At 46.2% G+C, this 18830-nt stretch overlaps 1 protein-coding gene across 5 annotated transcripts in view; it reads right to left on the reverse strand.

Moving 5' to 3' along the window:
• Window positions 1-18830, reverse strand: part of PLEKHA6 (pleckstrin homology domain containing A6) — a 527946-nt gene that overhangs the window by 418861 nt on the left and 90255 nt on the right. For all 5 annotated transcript variants that reach the window (XM_069238499.1, XM_069238501.1, XM_069238498.1 and 2 more), the window contains exons 2-3: window positions 14679-14755; window positions 7604-7661 (exon numbers count right to left, since the gene is read on the reverse strand). In XM_069238499.1, coding sequence (XP_069094600.1) covers window positions 7604-7661; window positions 14679-14755 — 135 coding nt within the window. The remainder of the gene's footprint in view (window positions 1-7603; window positions 7662-14678; window positions 14756-18830) is intronic.

Here is an 18830-nt window from a genome sequence, read left to right on the forward strand (position 1 = left end):
TCCAGATTTCGATTGGGGGGTCAATTCCATGATCTTAGACACCTCACATGGCCATATTCAGAGTTACCATTGTGAAGCTTCATATATGTATTGACATATATGTAGTGCACACTCATAATGGTGTCCCCGCACTCACGAAGTCTGGGGCATTGGCCCTGGACAACGTGGGGGCACCTTTGCTAGTGCAAGGGTGCCCTCACACAGCAACTTTGCACCTAGCCTTCAGTAAATGAAGGTTAGACATATAGGTGACTTATAAGTTACTTAGTGCAGTGAAACATGGCTGTGAAATAGTGTGTGCAGTGGCAGCCCTGAAGAAAGGTTTGTATGAGCTCCTTATGTGTGGCAAAATAAATGCTGCACTCCGTAAGGATCTCCTGGAACCTCAATGCCCTGGGTACCTAGGTACCATTAGCTAGGGACTTATAATTGGGGTCCAGTGTGCCGATCAGAAATGGAATATGTAGTCACTAAACTTTAGTGACAATCTGGTAAGTAGAGAGAGCATAAGCACTGGAGTTCTGGTTAGCAGAACTTCAGTGACACAGTTAAGCATACTGACAACACACATAGGCCACACACTATGAGCACTGGGGTCCTGGCTAGCAGGATCCCAGTGAAACAGTAAAAACACGCAGACAAACACTCACAAACAGGCCAACAATGGGGCTAACCATGCTAGAAAGAGGCTACTTTCTCACAATGGCCCACCAGAGAAACTGCTGACAACGGCAAAAAAAAAGGACACACAGCAATTGTGCGATTAGCATTTTATTCTCCACCATCTCGGAGGCACGTTACTACAAAATTATTTTGTTTACAAATTTTATTTCAAACAGACTTTACATTTTCCCATGTCAAATTCAACGACAATTTTAATGGTCAACCTGACTTCTCTCCCCAAACTTCAATGTCTTCATCTCAAATAATATGTACCAACTAGAAGAAACTTCTCAGCCTCAGGAATTACTTAAAGCATCGCTATTTGAGCACACAGCCTTAGCTGTCAAGCTCTACCCTAAGGCCTTACAACAAATTTGTGTGCTTAACCTGAACTGTAGGTAAATAAAAGGCCCTCTCATAGTGGTTCTCAGGATAACTCAGGGTCGCATTTTAAAGCATACTGTGTGCTACTTGCATGATGTATTGTTGAAGGTTGTTTTTTTTCTGTGGCGAGTGTTGATGCAGGTATCCATGTTCCAGTGTTCAAATTCCATTTGTGCGTTCCCCTTTTTTTTTTAATTTCCTGTATCCCCTTGTCCTTTCTCAATTTTTGTCCCGGTATTCGTATTTTGCTTCCACATCTCTATATCTCAGTGGTAGTGTACTCCTGTCCTTCTAAGTCTCCAATCATTTGTGCAGTCATGTATGTCTGTGTTGTAGTACTGGAGTTCTCATCCCAGAACCAGTGGTCAGGGTCACATTTCAATGTGTGGGTTAGCATTTCCATTTGTGCCTCTTTGTTTGTGTACATAGGACACTATTGTCTGTATCATTGTTCCTTTGATGGTGCATGGTGATGTTAGAATTATAATTTTCGAATACATCTTGTGTACATTGGTACATGTGCTATTGTCCTAGTACCCTGGATTCCTGGAGTGCATCAGTGTCAAACATCCTCTCTGAAGGGATAAATTAAGTGATGGTTCTTCCAGTCCAATCCCACAGGCACTCACATGAGTATCAAGACCTAGGTCTAAGGAAGCCTGGTATGTGATGAAGAGGGATTCAGGAGGGACTTGGTGGGCATTACGCAGCTGGTGCGATGAAGAGTAATGCCGGGAGATTCAATCACCTAGTCCTACCATAGCTGTGGATTCCTGTGTACGATGTCAACTTCGATGGATGGGTGCACTCCTATGTATACACTGTGTAATCTAGGCACAGCCCAATGAGGGTAGTAATGATGTGATTTTTTTTCATGTGAAAGCCAGGTAGGGGAAATATACTAACAGGCTAAGACCCTGTGTACTCCTATATTGTTTTAGGACTATGGATAGTGGAGACTGTAACTGATGGTGGTATGTTTGTGTCCAAACTCCCACAAGCATTGTTTGTATTTTATCAGGATTTAGTTTGAGTTAGCAGTAAGATATACAGGGAATCACTGCCCTTAGGCACCTGTCCATCTTCTTGTCACAGGAGGTGTGCTAGTTAGCAGGATCCAAGTGGCTTTGCAATTGATATAAAGGGTACTACTGTAAGTAAAAGTAGTTGCCTGTGTCAAGGACTGTTGAGGAAGTGAGCTTCAGTAAAAAGTAAGAGCACTACATAGAGCACTTGACGAACTTTCAATCTGGTCTTTCTAGGGTGCGTTGATCATGGGGGTGGTCATGTGTGCTATTTTAAAGTGTGCCAGCAATGTTCCTCTCTTGAGATGGCTGGGTGGAGTGCGTAGTTCTTTGAGGAGAGATTCCAGGCAGGAACATTTTTGGGATTCAAGATTCCAGGTATGGGTCACCGTGCTAGAACTGGACAGCAGATTGAGGTGTACATGAATTTACAGACTGGGAAGATTACGTCTGTATGCGGAAATGTAGGGTTTGTTGGTGTATCGAGGATAAGAATGGGTGCTGAGCAGTATTAAATCAGTGTCAGAGTGGATAGATCACATTTTGGTAGAGAAGTGAGTGCTAATTTGTGTGTTGTGTGCATTCATATTTTGTAAAATATACTGGTATTATATTTGTAACATACATAAAGTTTATCTATCTTCATTGTATTTTCAATGGCAGCCAATGTAACTGGGCAGCTCTGTTACCTCCTCTGAATATACTTATGTATCCACGGTACTTAGCTATGTTGGCACCTCGTTTGGGGTGAGATCAGCCTTCATAAGTCAGGGCTGTGTTCGCAGTGTCTGACTTTTTATAGTGAATTCCATGCTGTATTTTATGTTCATTTGAGAAATTCCACTGACATACTTTTTAGCAGTACTGATTTGGTGTAACTTGGTTACAAACCTTTTTCCTGTACCGTACGAGGAAAACGTCCACTGTGTAAAATCAATGTAGCCACCTCAGAGTATCCATTTATTTCCATAGCTACATAAATGTTTATGAGAAATCATATATTCCTGCTCTTGCAGATTTACCCTTTCTCCGAGTTGAAGGGCTGTTATTGTACCTCAGCCTGGTCCCAGAAACTGCCCTTGCTTATACCCTCATCCTGCTGTATATGCAGCTGTTTTACTGTCTGGCTTTTGGGACAAATACACACAATGTTCCCAACAAGCAGGTTTTAGCAGGAGTCAATTTCCAACAAGCTTTTGCAATGCAATGCAATAGTCTCGTATTTGTGAGAGTTAGTGCTATTTGCATTGTGAATGACAACGTATTTTACCTGTGTGTTTCGGTTTGGAGAGTTGTTAATGTATGCCAGGTGCCACGGCAACCCTCCCAGGCTTGTTGCTGCAGGAGAGAAGACACAACAAGGCTGCCATCTTGGGAGTGTTTTTGCCTCATTCCTACAGACTGGTTGTGATACTGTAGAAATGCAACACTTTCTAGTGTGTTTACCTACATTTTTATAGCACTGAACAAGCCACAAAGAGGCACCTTCATGGCATTTAACCCATAGAATGAGGGAGTCAAAAGAATTAGAAGCAAAGAAAAGGGGACAGCCATATATTTCTGTGTTAAACATTTGAGGGAATTATTCCTCTACATTGGCAATACCAGCCTAGCTTGTAAAAACATTGACTTTATACAAAGAGAATAACAGAAGAGGCAGCTTAACTGAACAGGAGGCTTCAAATGTGTGGCAACTGGTGAAACAGAACTTCACTGGTAGAATGGGCTGACAGGATAGGTTCCACATGTGTGACATCTGTGGCCTTGGGTCAGTGTTTTAAATGAAATACAGAAGGGCTGGTATTCTGCATTGATTTAAAGCACTGCATTGGGTTAATAGTCTGATGACTGCCCTCCGCTCAGGACTGGACTCTGTAGCACAGATATGTGTACCTGAATCTGCTGGGCCTTGACGGTGCCTTTTCGGTGCATACATTTGTACACTGGCTGATGGTTTTGAAGTGAGAATTTTCTTTGTTGGGGCGGCTACTCAAAATTTGAAGTCTTAGCCTAGTTTGTGCTCTATGATACGCTACTCCTCTCACTGCGGCACCCTTGTGTTAGCTTCTTTGCACTACAGAGATAGGAAAATTGCTGCATCTGCTAACTGATCTCTATTTGAAGAGGACCAATTTACATCCAAAGGCTAGATAGTTTTTTGCTATCAAGCTTGAGGTCGTGAAGTGCTTGGGTCTGGAGTCATGATTCCTTTTCCACCATTTTGGAGACAACAACTTTTGCCATGTTCTTGCCTAGAATTAACCTTTATGCTTGGTTGGTGACCCTCTGGAGGTTATCAAGAGCACGTGCTATCACCTAGTGTTAAGCTCTACTCAAATCAGTTGGTTAATGCACCCACTGCAGGAGTCTTGACAGAACAAGAAGGTCACAGAGAACAATCCTGACATAGGTTTTTAACCTCTTCATCTCTGCAAGGTCGATGGAAATGAATTATAGCAATTTTGTTAAGAATGGCACCCGCTTTGAGCGCTATGAAATGGCAGAACCTCCATTAGCAAGCGCTATATAAAAAAAAAAGTTATTCCCAGACTGCCCCAACAGGCACCAGACAAAAAATCCTATGGGAGAGGATGTGGCGTGAATGCCAGAGCTGCCGACTTTGGAGCCTGGGAACACGGTTCGAGTCTCAGCACTGGCTCAACATCCGGTAATTCTAGGCACAACACTTAATCTCCCCATGCTACCAAAAATGAATGTGTTCTTGTGTAATGTAACTGGTGACACAACACACACACAAAAAAGAGGAGAGAGAGGCATATCCTCCTTATCCATCCTCCCAATTAACGGCACTTACACACACACAAAATGAGATAAGGAGGAGAGACAGATGCTCTCTACAAATTGTCACAAACCTCAGAAACAGCATTGTGTTCTTAAAAACTGCTCTCACCCACTAATCGTGGCATGCTTCATCATCGGGCTATTGTTTTAACATCCCTGTGATAACCAAAGTCTGGGATGCAGCAAAAGGGAGGGGGTATAGATAATACACAACATAAACCTAGGGATGTATTCCGCAGAACCCATATATACATTAAAACTATCTCGTAGGTACTCGCTTCTATTTGTATTTATGGGTCCCCTGGATAGGATTAAAACCTGCTACTGCGGTGGTGTTATTTGGGAATTATCACCCAATCACCCCTGCCATCTGCTAGTATGGCAACATGTTTTGGCCATTTCACTCTGCCCTTATAGGTTTGATGGCCTTCATCAGGACATTCGGAAGCCGGAAGACAACTCCTTAATCATTACAGGCAGATTCTTTGGTCCTCATTGTGTAAGTCATTATGTTCCCTGGGCAGCACATTAGCATCTGAAAATACTGTCACCATGGGGCCCAGTAATCTTGGATTGCAAAATACAATGTTAATACAATTTTCTCCTTGTAGAATTACCAGAAAAGAAATGTTTCATTCCAGACAGTTTTGGGGGGAAAATTTCCCAAGTTTGTCCGGAAAAACGCACCCTCAGAAAACCATATTGGTTTGTGCTGAATGTGGTATTACTGCTTCTCATACAATACCAGGTAAACTAACTCCTGTTTCTACCAGAGCCAGTATTACAACCAAACCTATAAAGAAACATTTTGAATTTTCAACTCTTTCATCTGAGCATACACTACATTTATCCAAACGTGTACTGAAAAATACATATTATTCCAAAACATGCCTCTGAGTGAACATTGACACTTACTATATGATATAATTATTGCAACAGATTGCATGTGTGTGTAGACTTTCACAAAGCTTAGTAAACCTTGACCGGGACACAGATGCTTCCGCAGGTGAGTGAACAAAACAAAGGGAAAGGACACGCAGAAGAAACCAATACACCATGAATGCAGCTTGAGCGGGTGCTGAGTGCCATTTGACATTTCTGATTAACATAAAAAAACATTTCGCTTTTTATTTATAGCTCATTTTCCTTTGATGGGAGACCACTAGTCTCCTAAAAGGTCAACAAATACCATCTTATGAGGATAGTATGATGAAGCTGTGGAATGGGGATCAAATGAAACCAGAGAGCCTGGAAGGCCTGGTGAGAGAATGATGAATGGATGGGCTTTGAGCCTGATGCAGAGGTGGGTGGTTGGTTGGTTGCAGAGATGGTTGAAGGATGGATGGAGTGAAGGGACGGATAGATGAAGGATCGGGAGAATAGGTAGAGAAGAGAGAATGTGTGCAGAGAAGGAAGAATCGATGAAAATTAGGATAGATGGATTTAAAGAAAGAAGGGGGAAAGATGGATGGGTGTGTGAAGGGATGAATGGACAGACAGAAAGAACAGAAGGGTGTTTGGATGGATGAAGAAAGCAAGAAAGGAAAACTAATGGCTAGCGGGAAGGAGGGGTGAATGGGAAAAGGACAGAAAATTATTAAAGAAGGAAATGGAGAAAGAAAAAAAAGACTGAAAAAGGTGGAGGGAAGGAAAGTGAAGAATCCCCTCGTGAAGCGATCACGTGAACGTCCCCTGGACTCGGCTCGCTCCCATCACGTTCTTGTTTATTGCTATTTGTAATATGGTTCGAAGTTGTGAGTATTGTATTTTTTATGACTGCTCCCTTGCTGCGTGCAATAGCCAATGCCAGCTCCTCCAACATGAGCATTCCCACTTCTCTCTTTGCAGTGGTTTGCCGGCCACTTTTTATTTTATTCTAGTTCATGAGCACAGCCTTGTAACCCTCCTGCCAAAGGCCACGTCGCCAGTGACCAGGAGTGTCTTACACCTTACTAATGGTCAGTGCCGTTTTCCCACCCGACAAACGTACATGGCCTCTCCGACATGCTGCCACCACTCCCTGCCTCCACCCTACCCTGCGGCCATTCCATCCTATTCCAACCGACCTGTTCCAAGTGCCTCGTGCAGCCTGCAAATGCAACAAAACGTGTTTACAGATAGTGCTAAATATTACCGTGTTTGTCTTTACTAAACCCCGCAAATAGCAGCTGTCACAATTGTCCATCCTAAATGTACACAATTTCTCGACCTCGGAAGTATTAAAGAGAGATTCAACCTTGCCGGGAACAGAACTGGTGACGTACAGGTGAACAGTTGTCAACAGCAAGAGTTTAACTCTGCGCGCCATCTTGTCGTCACGGTGTCCCTTCATCCTGCGAGTGTCCAGAGTGCTTTTGCATTACAGGGTAAAGTCTGCGTCCATATTCAGTGCACCCACAGTGCTGTTAGTCACATGAGCCCCCCTCCCGCCAGACTCACAAACACGCATGCCCTCCAAAGGAATGTACAGGTAGCACCTTCTTCGCAAACAGTTACCACCGCCTCGGGGAGCCACGGAGTGCACCTGCGCTGCTTACACTGCTCCCTTTATATTTAAGGAATCACAGAAGATCACATGTCGCGCGACACCAAGCACCGTCTCATCTGCAGCGCCGACACCGTCCCCCGCCTCCAGGGCGAGGCGGGTGCATGCCACATGCACCTATTCACTCCTTCCGCCCAGAGCCACCGGCCCGCACCACAAAGCGCGAGGCCCCCTTTACACTTACTTGATGTAGTAGACAGCCCCCTCCGGGGTGGAATCCATCTCCCAGCCCTGTGGCAGATCTAAAGCACAAACAGAAGGAAAGAAAAGCAGAGACGCGTTTTAAAAGCCGGAATATACAGTCGTGTGCACAGAAACCAGCGGGAAAGGGATGGGTGCAGTGAGAGATGCGTCACTCCCCTCCACACCCCCCACACACACATATACGCGCAAGTACTACCTGCCTGTCCATCAGAGAGACAAATGCAAACAACAGATGATGGACGGAATGCTGACCAAATCAAACATTCACCCCAGGTCACAGATCTGCGTTAAATTCATCGTTTTGTTTGCCACACCAGGCCATTCCAGTTGGGACCCAGCCGTACGCAAATCAGTCTTGACCCTGCTCCCCCATGGGAACAGTCCAGCCCGAAATGCCAGGCCAGGTCTTCCCTGGACTGGAAACAAGCTTCCTGGGACCGGTTTCGGGGTATCACCCTCGACAGCCAGGCTAGCTTGAATCCGGTGGCATAGCGAGCACAGGACCCACCTCTGGGCATACCATTCCCACTTAGTGCCCAGACTTGGGTCTGGCTCTCACTGTGGCACTGGATTCAAGCTAGACTGGCTCATGAAGGTAGAAACCCTGAAACTTGATCCAGGCTTCTGGCCTGGTAGTTCGGGCTGGACTGCTCCCCTGGGGAGCAGGGCCTAGACTGATTTGAATATGGCTGGGTCCAAACTGGGGTGACGTGGTAGGCAAAAAAAATACTACTGATTAAACCTAGAACTGTGACTGGGAGTGAATGTTTGCATTGTTCAGCATTCCGTCCAACATCTGTTCTTTTTGCTTTTGTCACTCAGAGAGGCCTGCACACAGCTCAGTACAAACCTGTAGCACCCCTGCTGTTCCAGAACTGTGCTTACACTACTCCCCAAAGCACTTCCATCCTGACCTGCAGCATCCACGCCTTCACACACACAGCTCTGCCAATGCAACTCTCTCTTGGTTGCATGGTACGCCAACTGCATTTCTAGGGTGCACACACGTCTCTGAATGCCCCCACAATCCTGACAGAGAGTAGTCCTGATATTTAAGTACTAATGCCAGCACACAGCTCTGAAAAAGCAATCAAACCCGCCCTTAAAAACCCTCCCACCCTACACACCCACAAATCTCTGTGAATACCATTTCACTTGCACTCTTCTTGTGGTTACCACGGCTAACACAACAAGACCCGCGCCCCTTCGACCCAGACATGCAGCGCCCCATCTATCCCCGTACATGGATCCACACAGCTATCAATGCACTTAAATCCTGCTGTAAAGCATCTCCTGTCATCCACATACTGGAACCAGGTGCAGCTCTGCCAAGCAACCTCTAACCTGCAGAACTGTAAATAAAAGGAGATATTGCTACAGTACAAAAGAGGCCCTGCAAGCCACAGAACATTTATAATACCCTCAACTGGGGAGTGTGGATAGGAGGACATGTCAGGGACTGGAACAGGTCATAAGGAAATAGTATTCTAAGTGGTATAAATCTACTGTTTTTTAAGCAGAGCGTAGCAGCCCGCAAGCTCTGCTTTTCGACATGCTGTTATCTATTCTGTGGGCTTTAAGCACGCCCATCTCACACCCATCACTTTCATTCATTCCTGGGCCTGCCTTTCAAAAATCCCTTAATCCAGTTGGTAAATGCTTTACTTTTGTCCCACCTTGAGGCTGTTTTGTTACGCCTTGCAGACTGACCCTGTTACATGAATTACTGCATGACTGCCGATACTCTTTTCTGTGGCCGCACTCCTTTTTAGGTCGAGCATGCAAGCGCTTTGACCTATTGTAAGTATTGTGGGCTTTTATCCATGTCCACCTCACGCCCATCACTTTCACTTGAAGTCATTGGCAATTGCTTAACGTTTGTCCTGCCTTGAGGCTGTTTTTGTCACACCTTGCAGAATGCCCATGTTACATGGATTAAAGCACAATTGCTGATATACTTCAGTGTGGGTGAACGTTTTTGTCTCTCCCCTTCATTTGCATGGCAGCCATGATGCTCACAGCTCGAACAGGCACAACAGTATGAACTCAATTGGCAGTATTGGAGCGCTCGTCACATTGTTCACAGTTACCTAATCAGTCATGTCTTGTGTCTCTCCCCTTAAAACACTTGAAATGGGCAAATGCTTTACATAAAACAGAAATCCTCAAAGAAAGCAGCTCTCCCCGCACAGAGGGAGTTCAGATACTACAATATTCACTGCACTCAGAACAACTTGACCCATAATGCGTTGCAAGCATTCTTTTTCACAACATTTTTGCCCAGAACTCAGCGTGAGGTTGCCCTAGGACAATGGGACAACCAACAAGATGTTCAGCATGAGGCGCTCTTCCGGCCTAGGTCATCTTCGGGTCACCACACTAGGTTAGTGGGGGCCTCAAAATAATAACCCCTTCCACCGTTCAGTGTCTTGTTACACATTCTCATGGCTGGAGCTTCTGTTTTCTAGCTGAGAGTAGCTAGTGTTTTAAGGGCCTTGTTTATAATATCATCGTTATAGGCCTGCTACCCTTGAAAGTATGTAATCCACTATGCTTTCTAGGGGCAACATATATGGTTATTCTGCATTATTCATTGCCATTTTCTTTTTTTGTGGTTATGTCCTTTAGGAGCCAATTATATATAGTACTGTGTTTCTTACAAAAGCTATTTTTATTGTCGAGTCGCGGAAACTTGCACCATAATGCTTTGCAGGGCATTACTTTTACAAAACATTTTTGATCATAACTCATACTGGGTGGTCTTAGGACAATGGGACCCTCTTCAAAACATTAACCACAATGTGCTCTTTCTGTCCACATCATCTCTAGGTCCCTACACTATGTTAGTGGGTACTCCAAAATAATAACCCCTTCCACCATTTAATGTTGTTTAAGTTAGCTCATGACTAGAACCTTTGTTTTTGCAGCTAGAAGAGGTTGTGTTATAAAGGCCTTGTTTTTAAGATCATTGCAGTAGGCCTGCTAGCCTTACAAACGCTGTCTAGGGGTTAAGTGTATGGTTACACTGCATTACTTTTTCCTGTTACTTTTTTCACAGGGTTATGCACTCTAGGGGCTAACAACATAGTTACAATACCATGTTTCTTACAAATGATATTTTTGTTATGGTGCCCTTTAGGGGCCGTTTTGAGCATTACAATCTAATGCTAAAAGCTTAATTCTGATAAAGGTTTAAATGATAATTTAACATGTTTTAATAATCTCTCCTTATTACAATTATGACCATAATTCAGGCCAACTTAACATCCTTATTATACTATGACTGTTTGAACTCTCTTGATATGTTTGGGTGACCCTTCCAGTTTATTTGTCCTCTGTGGCTGTCTTGTGTCTTTTTTGGAGGGGGGGGCAGGGGGTGGGTGGGTGGAATTGCATTAGCCAGCCAGCAACTTCGATGGTGCGGTGGTGAAAGTGGTACTCTATTGGAATTTGCATTGCAGATTTAAATTACAATGCTAAATGGCAACATTTTCATTTTTTGATGCCAACACAGGAAGAAGGTAAATGGAAGTGCTTTAGTTACATGCAGGGCCACTGGAATTATATGGCAGGAAAAGACAAAATTATGAGGCAGGGTTGACCATTTCCATAGGGAAATAACAATCCAGTTATAAATTTACAATGCCAAGAGCTCTAACTCAAGCAAATGCGAAACCTATTGCTTTGCAAATACTTGTTTTATTGGAGGTATTACAGCGCTTTGCACGACTATCAGTTATGTCACATTGTTCACACTGTTACCGAACGGAAGCCATTTCAGTTTTGCTTTTGTCTCTCAGATGGGACATTGCCTGCACTTTTCGGCATGCGCACATGTACCTTTCTGCCTGTGCAGTGTTCACTTCTTGTGGTGTTCTGCCTGTGCGTTTCTGTTTAGTTTCGTTCTCTTCAACCACCTGGCTGTGCCGTGCGCTGCAGGATCAGGTGCTTTTCTCTGCCTCCTACCAAGTACTGCTGGCTCGAAGAGTTCCAGATGCCGTCACTTATTTCCTTATTTCCTTCTATTCTCCTTTCTCTCCCCTCAGAAGAGAGATGTAATGTCCTAACACCTGAGAGTCCGCTGCCATCATCAGAAAGGGCACAATACTGAAGGCACTATTGAAGCAATAATCGTGCACGTCTTGAAGCGCAAGCAGGGCACCGACTGCACCGCTTTGTCTGAAGTTAGAATACTGGTTATTTTTTAGCCTTTAGGGTAGAGACGTCCCACTCATCACCTCACAGACTCATCGGCAGCTTTAAGTGCCGCGTTAACCTGTTATGGAACCCCACCGTGCACAGTGACGTCAGATTAGAAGAAGCTCATCCTGTGTTGTGAAAGGCCCCTTCTCCCTATTGTTCCACTCTCACTAGTGGCAATGAAGAGGAGTTCCAGCTCTGTGTTGACTTCTCAGTGTGGGGTGATGAAAGTTGTTTTCTATCGTAATTAGCACGGCAGATTTAAATTGGGATGCTAAATGGCAACATTTTAATTTTTTGCTGGTCAATCAAAGTGCTTTAGATTTATGCAGGGTCACTATAATTATGCGGCAGAAAAGGACCAAATTATCAGGCAGGGTTGACCAATTTATGTGGCAAGAAAGTCCAGTTATCAATTTACAACACCAATAGCTCTAACTCAAGCAAATTACCTATTGCATTGCCAATTCTTGTTCACTTAGTGGCCCCTTGGTTTGGACCTCTACTGTGGTAGAGCTAAACAGGCAGTCAATGAGTGTCTTACTTGAAGGACACGTCCTTCCCTTCCAGTGCAGCCTTTGCTGTAGTGCGCCTGCTTCTAGGTGACTAGAGCAGAGAAGGCAATGTCTCTCTTGCTCAGCCCTGGCGCATGCCTCAGCAGGTCCAGGCGTGGCTCTGAGTGATGATAAAGAGGTGATCTCTTGGAGGGGTACTGAGCAGGGGCGGGTCTGTGTGCCCATCCCAGCAGGCCAAGTGGTGAGGTTTGGTTGGGGCCAGGCCAGAACGGTCCTACAAAGTCTCTTCTAAACAGCAACTTCTAAGGTCCAACCATGAACAAGTCACAAGCTATGTCAACAGGGCCTTCCAAGGTGAGGGCGAAGACAAACTCAAGGGTGGGGAGACTAATCTCCAAGGACTTGATGAAGGGAGAAGGGGCCTTGGGTTCTTACTGTAGGATCAGAACCTGCAGGAGTCGCGCTTTGAGCATAGGGTCTTTATAATGAAGTCTGCCATCAAGGCCAGCTCCGTTATTGCTATATTTGTTTTTACTCTGCTTGATACAACAGACAGAGAAAGCAGATGTAACTTTCATGCAAAGATGTGGTAGTAAGGAGGACACAGACACTCTGCTGTCCCCTGCAAGGCTGGACCCATGCGCTCACTCCCTGACTGGCTCCGGGTAAAGGGCAGAGGGTGGTTAAATGTGGGAAACTGCTTCTTTCACAGTCGGGCACCATGCCAGGTGTTGTCCTTACGTCCAAGATGTCTGCTGACGGGGAGAAAAGCACATTCTTCTCACCCATTAAACCCCGGGCACGACTCAGGACATCTATCTTTCCCTCCCTAGGCACAAACTTTTCTCAGGAGGGCAGCATAGCATGACATCTGTTTGTCCTCGAGAGCACATAAACATTTAAACCTCCACTGCAATATGAAACTTTTCAGAGTTGTAAAATGAATGCCTGTAGGTTTTTAAATAAAATGTGCCCAGATGTGCATCCTGCTGTTCCAGTGCAGAAACCAATTGGGAGCTCAGCCGGGGTACCTCAAGTAACATCAAGAGCATTGTCTGCTATTCCAGTGCAGGGAAACAAGCGCAGCTGACCATACACATCAATGCCACCATGCAGCGCGCCTCACTGTTCCAGTGCAGGGAAACAAGCGCAGCTGACCATACACATCAATGCCACCATGCAGCGCAAGCTTGACCATACACATCAATGCCACCATGCAGCGCAAGCTTGACCATACACGTCAATGCCACCATGCAGCGCGCCACACTGTTCCAGTGCAGGGAAACAAGCGTGGCTGACCATACACATCAATGCCACCATGCAGCGCAAGCTTGACCATACACGTCAATGCCACCATGCAGCACAAGCTTGACCATACACGTCAATGCCACCACGCAGCGCGCACTTGACTATACACATCAATGCCACCATGCAGCGCAAGCTTGACCATACACGTCAATGCCACCACGCAGCGCGCACTTGACCATACACATCAATGCCACCATACAGCGCGCCACACTGTTCCAGTGCAGGGAAACAAGCACGGCTGACCATACACATCAATGCCACCACGCAGCGCGCGCTTGACCATACGCGTCAATGCCACCACGCAGCGCGCCTCACTGTTCCAGTGCAGGGAAACAAGCGCAGCTGACCATACACATCAATGCCACCATACAGCGCGCCACACTGTTCCAGTGCTGGGTATACAGCACAGTCTGTCAGGGCACTGCAATCGTTACCAGGCTCAGCTTTCGTTCCAGCACTGGACATCTTCTGATAATTCTTGCAGCAGGTGCTGCTGTTCCAGTGCTAGCGAAGTGCACAGCTCTCTCAGCAGCAGAGCTAACCTGACTGCTGCTGCATTACCAGGACAGTAGCACAGCTCTGCCACTGCACCTCCATCCTTGCCAGCAGCACCTGCTGTTAGTCCCGTCACTTGCACGCCCACATGCCTGGCACCAGTGCCTGCTATCCCAGTGCCAGGGCCCATGCATGGCATTGCACCTCGGTCATTATCAGCAGCACCGGAGTTCTCTACTTTCCAAGTTCCATATGTGAGTAACTCCTCCTGGCCCGGGGTTACCCTTGCCTTGTAGTATTTATACTCCTGAAATGTACAACGGCATAAACAAGACTACAATTACCAGACAGAAAAGCTTCACCCGCGAAACTGGTGAACTTGAGGCCTCTGCACCTCCTGTACTCTGCTCTGCTCTGCCAATGTAGCTCAAACCTCACTGGGAGCCCCCTGCTATTCCAGTATGGTCACCTGGCACATGTGTCAAGTGTACCTCAAACTCTCGCTCCGCCCACCCCACCACAAGGGCATCCTCTTACCTTTGCTGGTGTAGTGCCCGCTCTGCACGGCGCCCATAGTCCTCGGATGTATCCATCGTGTGGTCTTGGTCTCATCGCTGAAAGACAAAATCACAAGGAATCTCTTGTCAACTCTCAAGAACTGTCGGTGGTGCATGTTAAGGAAGTAGCCATGTTTAATTCAAACAAGGTAATGTGAAATGTGCAATGGTTAACCCAGGGTTATATTTACAGACATACTCATCACATTACAACTCATTGAGACGAAAGAACAAAACATCAGGGTGTCCAGTGAGCTGACAGGTGTTGCATCCATGAGACCGAGGCCTGTGTGCCCAACTTGCATCAGTACCACCCCCCGAATCACAATCATGGGCAAATTCAGTCCCACTCTAGGGGTCTGCAGCCCTCAAGTCCTAACACAGCACATATTCAGTGGACTTTAAAAAGTAGCTACCAGGTCACTGGCAAGGGAGAGCAGGAACCCATGAGTTGGTGACTTCCAGGTAGCACCCTCAGGCTTCTTGGTTGCACAGAAAAGGAAGATGGCTCTATCTGTAGACTTGTGGCAGCCACCTCGGCGAGTCTAACATCAGTGTGACTGAAGAGTATAGATGCCCCTAGGAGCATCCTATCCTGGGATTAAAGCCCCAAACAGCAAGCCTAGAGCTGCAAGGCCAGGACTTCAGGATAGTGCCCCAAAAGTTGGTCAGCACTTTTCAAGCTATAAATTATTGCGGATCAAGTACCAAGACAAGTGCTGGAGACCATACGCATAAGAGAGGAACTACCATTGGCAGAGGCAAGATTCTACATAGACTCTCCAAACCAGGAGACTAGTCTGCTCCTTCACAACTGACAGGAGCATAAAATGCTCATTGTCTTTCCTTGGGGTTTGGAAAGGGGACTGTACTGCACTGACCCCATGTTCCGAGGTTCCTGAAGACATCTTACCTGGATGGATTAGTGACTGAGTTCCAACTTCAGAGCCAGTTTTACCATGAGAGGTCCTGCATTTATCTATTCCGATAAATGTGCAAAGGGGCAGAAAGACTTTGCCTACTGGATACAAAGTCCTCGAGTATCATGGTGTATCCATGCAGTGGCATAACAAAGGCCCCTGCAGTGCACACCCCACCTCCCCCTGAGCTCCAGGGGCCCCCCTCAGCACAGCACCTGGATTAAGTGAGTCCGGAGGGAGGGCCCCCTCTATGTTATTTGCAGGGGGTGGGGGGGGGCTTCCAGTTTTGTTACTCCACTGTCTCCTTGGCCCTAAAACTGGGGGACAGCATCCAATTTGTGAAGGTAGGTGTGCAGGATCACCTGCCTATCAATGGTATGTTGAAAAACAAAACTAATGAAATTCCACTGGTGGATTCGATGCAGGCTCACTTTCAAAACAGGCCATCACCTGGAGGGTTCCCAGTTAGTTATCCTCAGAACTCAGGGTCCGGAAGAACCATCAGGGAGCCTATAGATATGGCCTTAGCACAGGCCGAACCTGTACCAACTCTGGAGTCAGAAACTTCTGACGTGAGATTCTCCCGAGTAATAAGAGTTGCTGAAGGTGAAGCGGCTTGTTAACTGCTACAGGAATCTTTTAATAGAGCTAGCACAGGAGTGTCCATTGGTGTAGAAAGACCAAAGTGAATCTTCCCTGATTTTTCCAGATCCAACATGGTTGTAGACACTGTAAGGTGTTGCTGGACCAGGCCCAGCCATGGACAGATGACAGCACCCCAGAACCACAGTCAGTAGAAGGAACACTGTTTGAGAGGATGGGCACGGTCAGACAAATGGAATCTCTTACCTCCTTGGCCAAGAAATGCTTTCTGTTTGTGGTAGACCATGCTACGAGGACTTTTCTCTAGGTCTTGGGGCAGGAAGTGCCTATGGTGGGTCTGTTGCTCACCATCAGGTCACTGCACCTTAGGTGCGATTGTCCATCACTTTGATAAACCAGTTACTCCTTTTGTGCACTTGACTCTCCAGAGACAAAGGGGACAATCGTCCAGGCTCAGTTCAGGAGGAGGTAGAGACGTTTATAGTCAGATACTTTCTAACACAAGTAGTTCCACTCAAACTCAATGTCCAGCCCGAGTTATATTAAAAGAAAATAATAACTATTCACAAGATGAAAGCACTGCAGTTAGATTGGGGATAACACAGGAAGCCAGGTACTCTGAGCCCCTTCTCCGGCCAAAATATCACAATTGTAGTGAGACAGGATAATTCAAGTAACATATCCTCCTCTGCTGCTTATGGTGGGGCTCCCTGGTTAATGGCAGGTATGTGTAGGTTTTAGGAGTATATATTTTGCTCTAAAACAGCGATGTAATCTAGGGTGTGTACCTACAAGCGATCAATATGAAAATTGCTACACTTTTATCACCCCTGGCTACCTCCCAAAAGACAAATACAAACTAGCTTGAGCCAGCAACTCGAAGAACTACCCTTATGTGTGTGAACTGTGGTGCTCACTGGATGATGGACCCATTCGCCAACCTCTCAACCTCAGCAAAAGGAAATCACCCAAAGACCCAGGCAAGATTGCCTGTGCAACACTGTCGACTACCCCAGTAAGCCACACTGAAGACACGCGGGAACAAGCAAACTGAATGCAGGTCAGCAAATCCCAAGACCAACAACTGGTGAGAAGATTCCCCTTAATTAAACTTCTTCTGGACACCTAGAGCTCCCAGCGCACACTGCCCTGTGTTCACCGACTCCAGCGGTAGCATCACTGGTCTACTGCAGAAATGCTGCTGCACGTGGCGCACAGAGTGCGCCTTCCTATAGGGCCCCTTAGTGCCGCATTCGGGCATACTCACCTTGCGGTCCGCTCACTGGGACCCCTCCGGGAGCCCCACGTCTCGCGCTTTTCCTCGTCATTTCTGGCACCTAGCAGGCGGGGGCCAGGTACTTATACCTGCTCCATCCAGGTGCTGCCCCCTTTCTTTTGATCCGTCGGTATAGCGCTAAGCTTAACTCTGGATTGCAGCGTTCTTTAGTTGAAATGGCGAATGGCATGCTTGCTTTCCCTCCAGTCCCGTGCACCTTTGAGTGGTTGTCCCCTTTTAAAAGAGAGGATTTCTTGCTTATGTCCGAGTTGATTTCCCCTTTATTTGGATGGGATTTGTGGCCAATTGAGCTGCTGCGATGGACGCTGGATGCGGGTATTTCTCGGGGGTCTGGTTTGCGGTGGCAGCCCAGCGCTTGCCTCGAGGACGGCACCCCACTGAATGCACGAGCGTGTCGGTGGTGGGAGTGCGATGCTAACGCAGTGGTGTGGGCCTTTTGTCAGACATGCTTGTTGTTGGTTGAGGTGTGAGAGGAGTTGTTTGTTGTGCACGTAGATTGGAGACCTTGAAGAGGCATTCCTGCCACATCAAAATCCAACCACTGAAGGTGTTAAAGGAGAAGTAATCTGTGGCCTAGAGGTTGTGGGCTCAGACTCCACCTGAAGGTTGAGGGTTCCAATCTAGGTGTGTCAGTAGTCACATTCCAGCTTTCAATCTCAAGTACTTTGTTATCACCGTACTGACCCATATCGGCCTATGCCCGCCAGTTCACTTCATGCCCTAGGGCAGATGGTTTCAAAAGGCAAGTTTAAATACAGATAGTTCGAGAGACCAACCTGGAATGCAATGGGACGGCACACAAGGACTGGCTAATGTGTACTCTACTATTTATAGTAGAGTTGTGTTTTCAGTAGCGTAAATGCATGGACTTGCGCCTTTGAGTTTTAGTCGTGTACAGGATGCGGTTTCGTGTGTGCGGCAATTAGCAGTCTAATTGCTTCATCGAGGTAGAAATGTAGTAGGCTCAAGCCTAATTTTCGTATTGCAATGGTGCCATTAAGGGTTTAGGCCACCAGGTAGCACTGCTCCACTGTTTAACCTTCGGCGAACATTAGAGTAAACACAGATGATTTGAGTGATTCTACTTTCATCGTTTAATACTGGTGCAATACCTTTTGTGCTGGGAGATTGATTCGGAGATGAATGCAATGTTTCAAATGGAAGGAGGATGTGTCCTATAGCTGGATTCTTCTCTTACAATTCGCGGGATGCCGATCTTTCTTTAGCTAGAATATGTGACTACTATTGATGATGCATCTAATCAGCCTTTGGAGTGGGGTCGGTTAATATAAGGCGAGTCTATAGGTCAGTT

The sequence above is a fragment of the Pleurodeles waltl genome, chromosome 6, assembly GCF_031143425.1.
Source record: "Pleurodeles waltl isolate 20211129_DDA chromosome 6, aPleWal1.hap1.20221129, whole genome shotgun sequence".
In the NCBI taxonomy this organism is placed as follows: Eukaryota; Metazoa; Chordata; class Amphibia; order Caudata; family Salamandridae; genus Pleurodeles; species Pleurodeles waltl.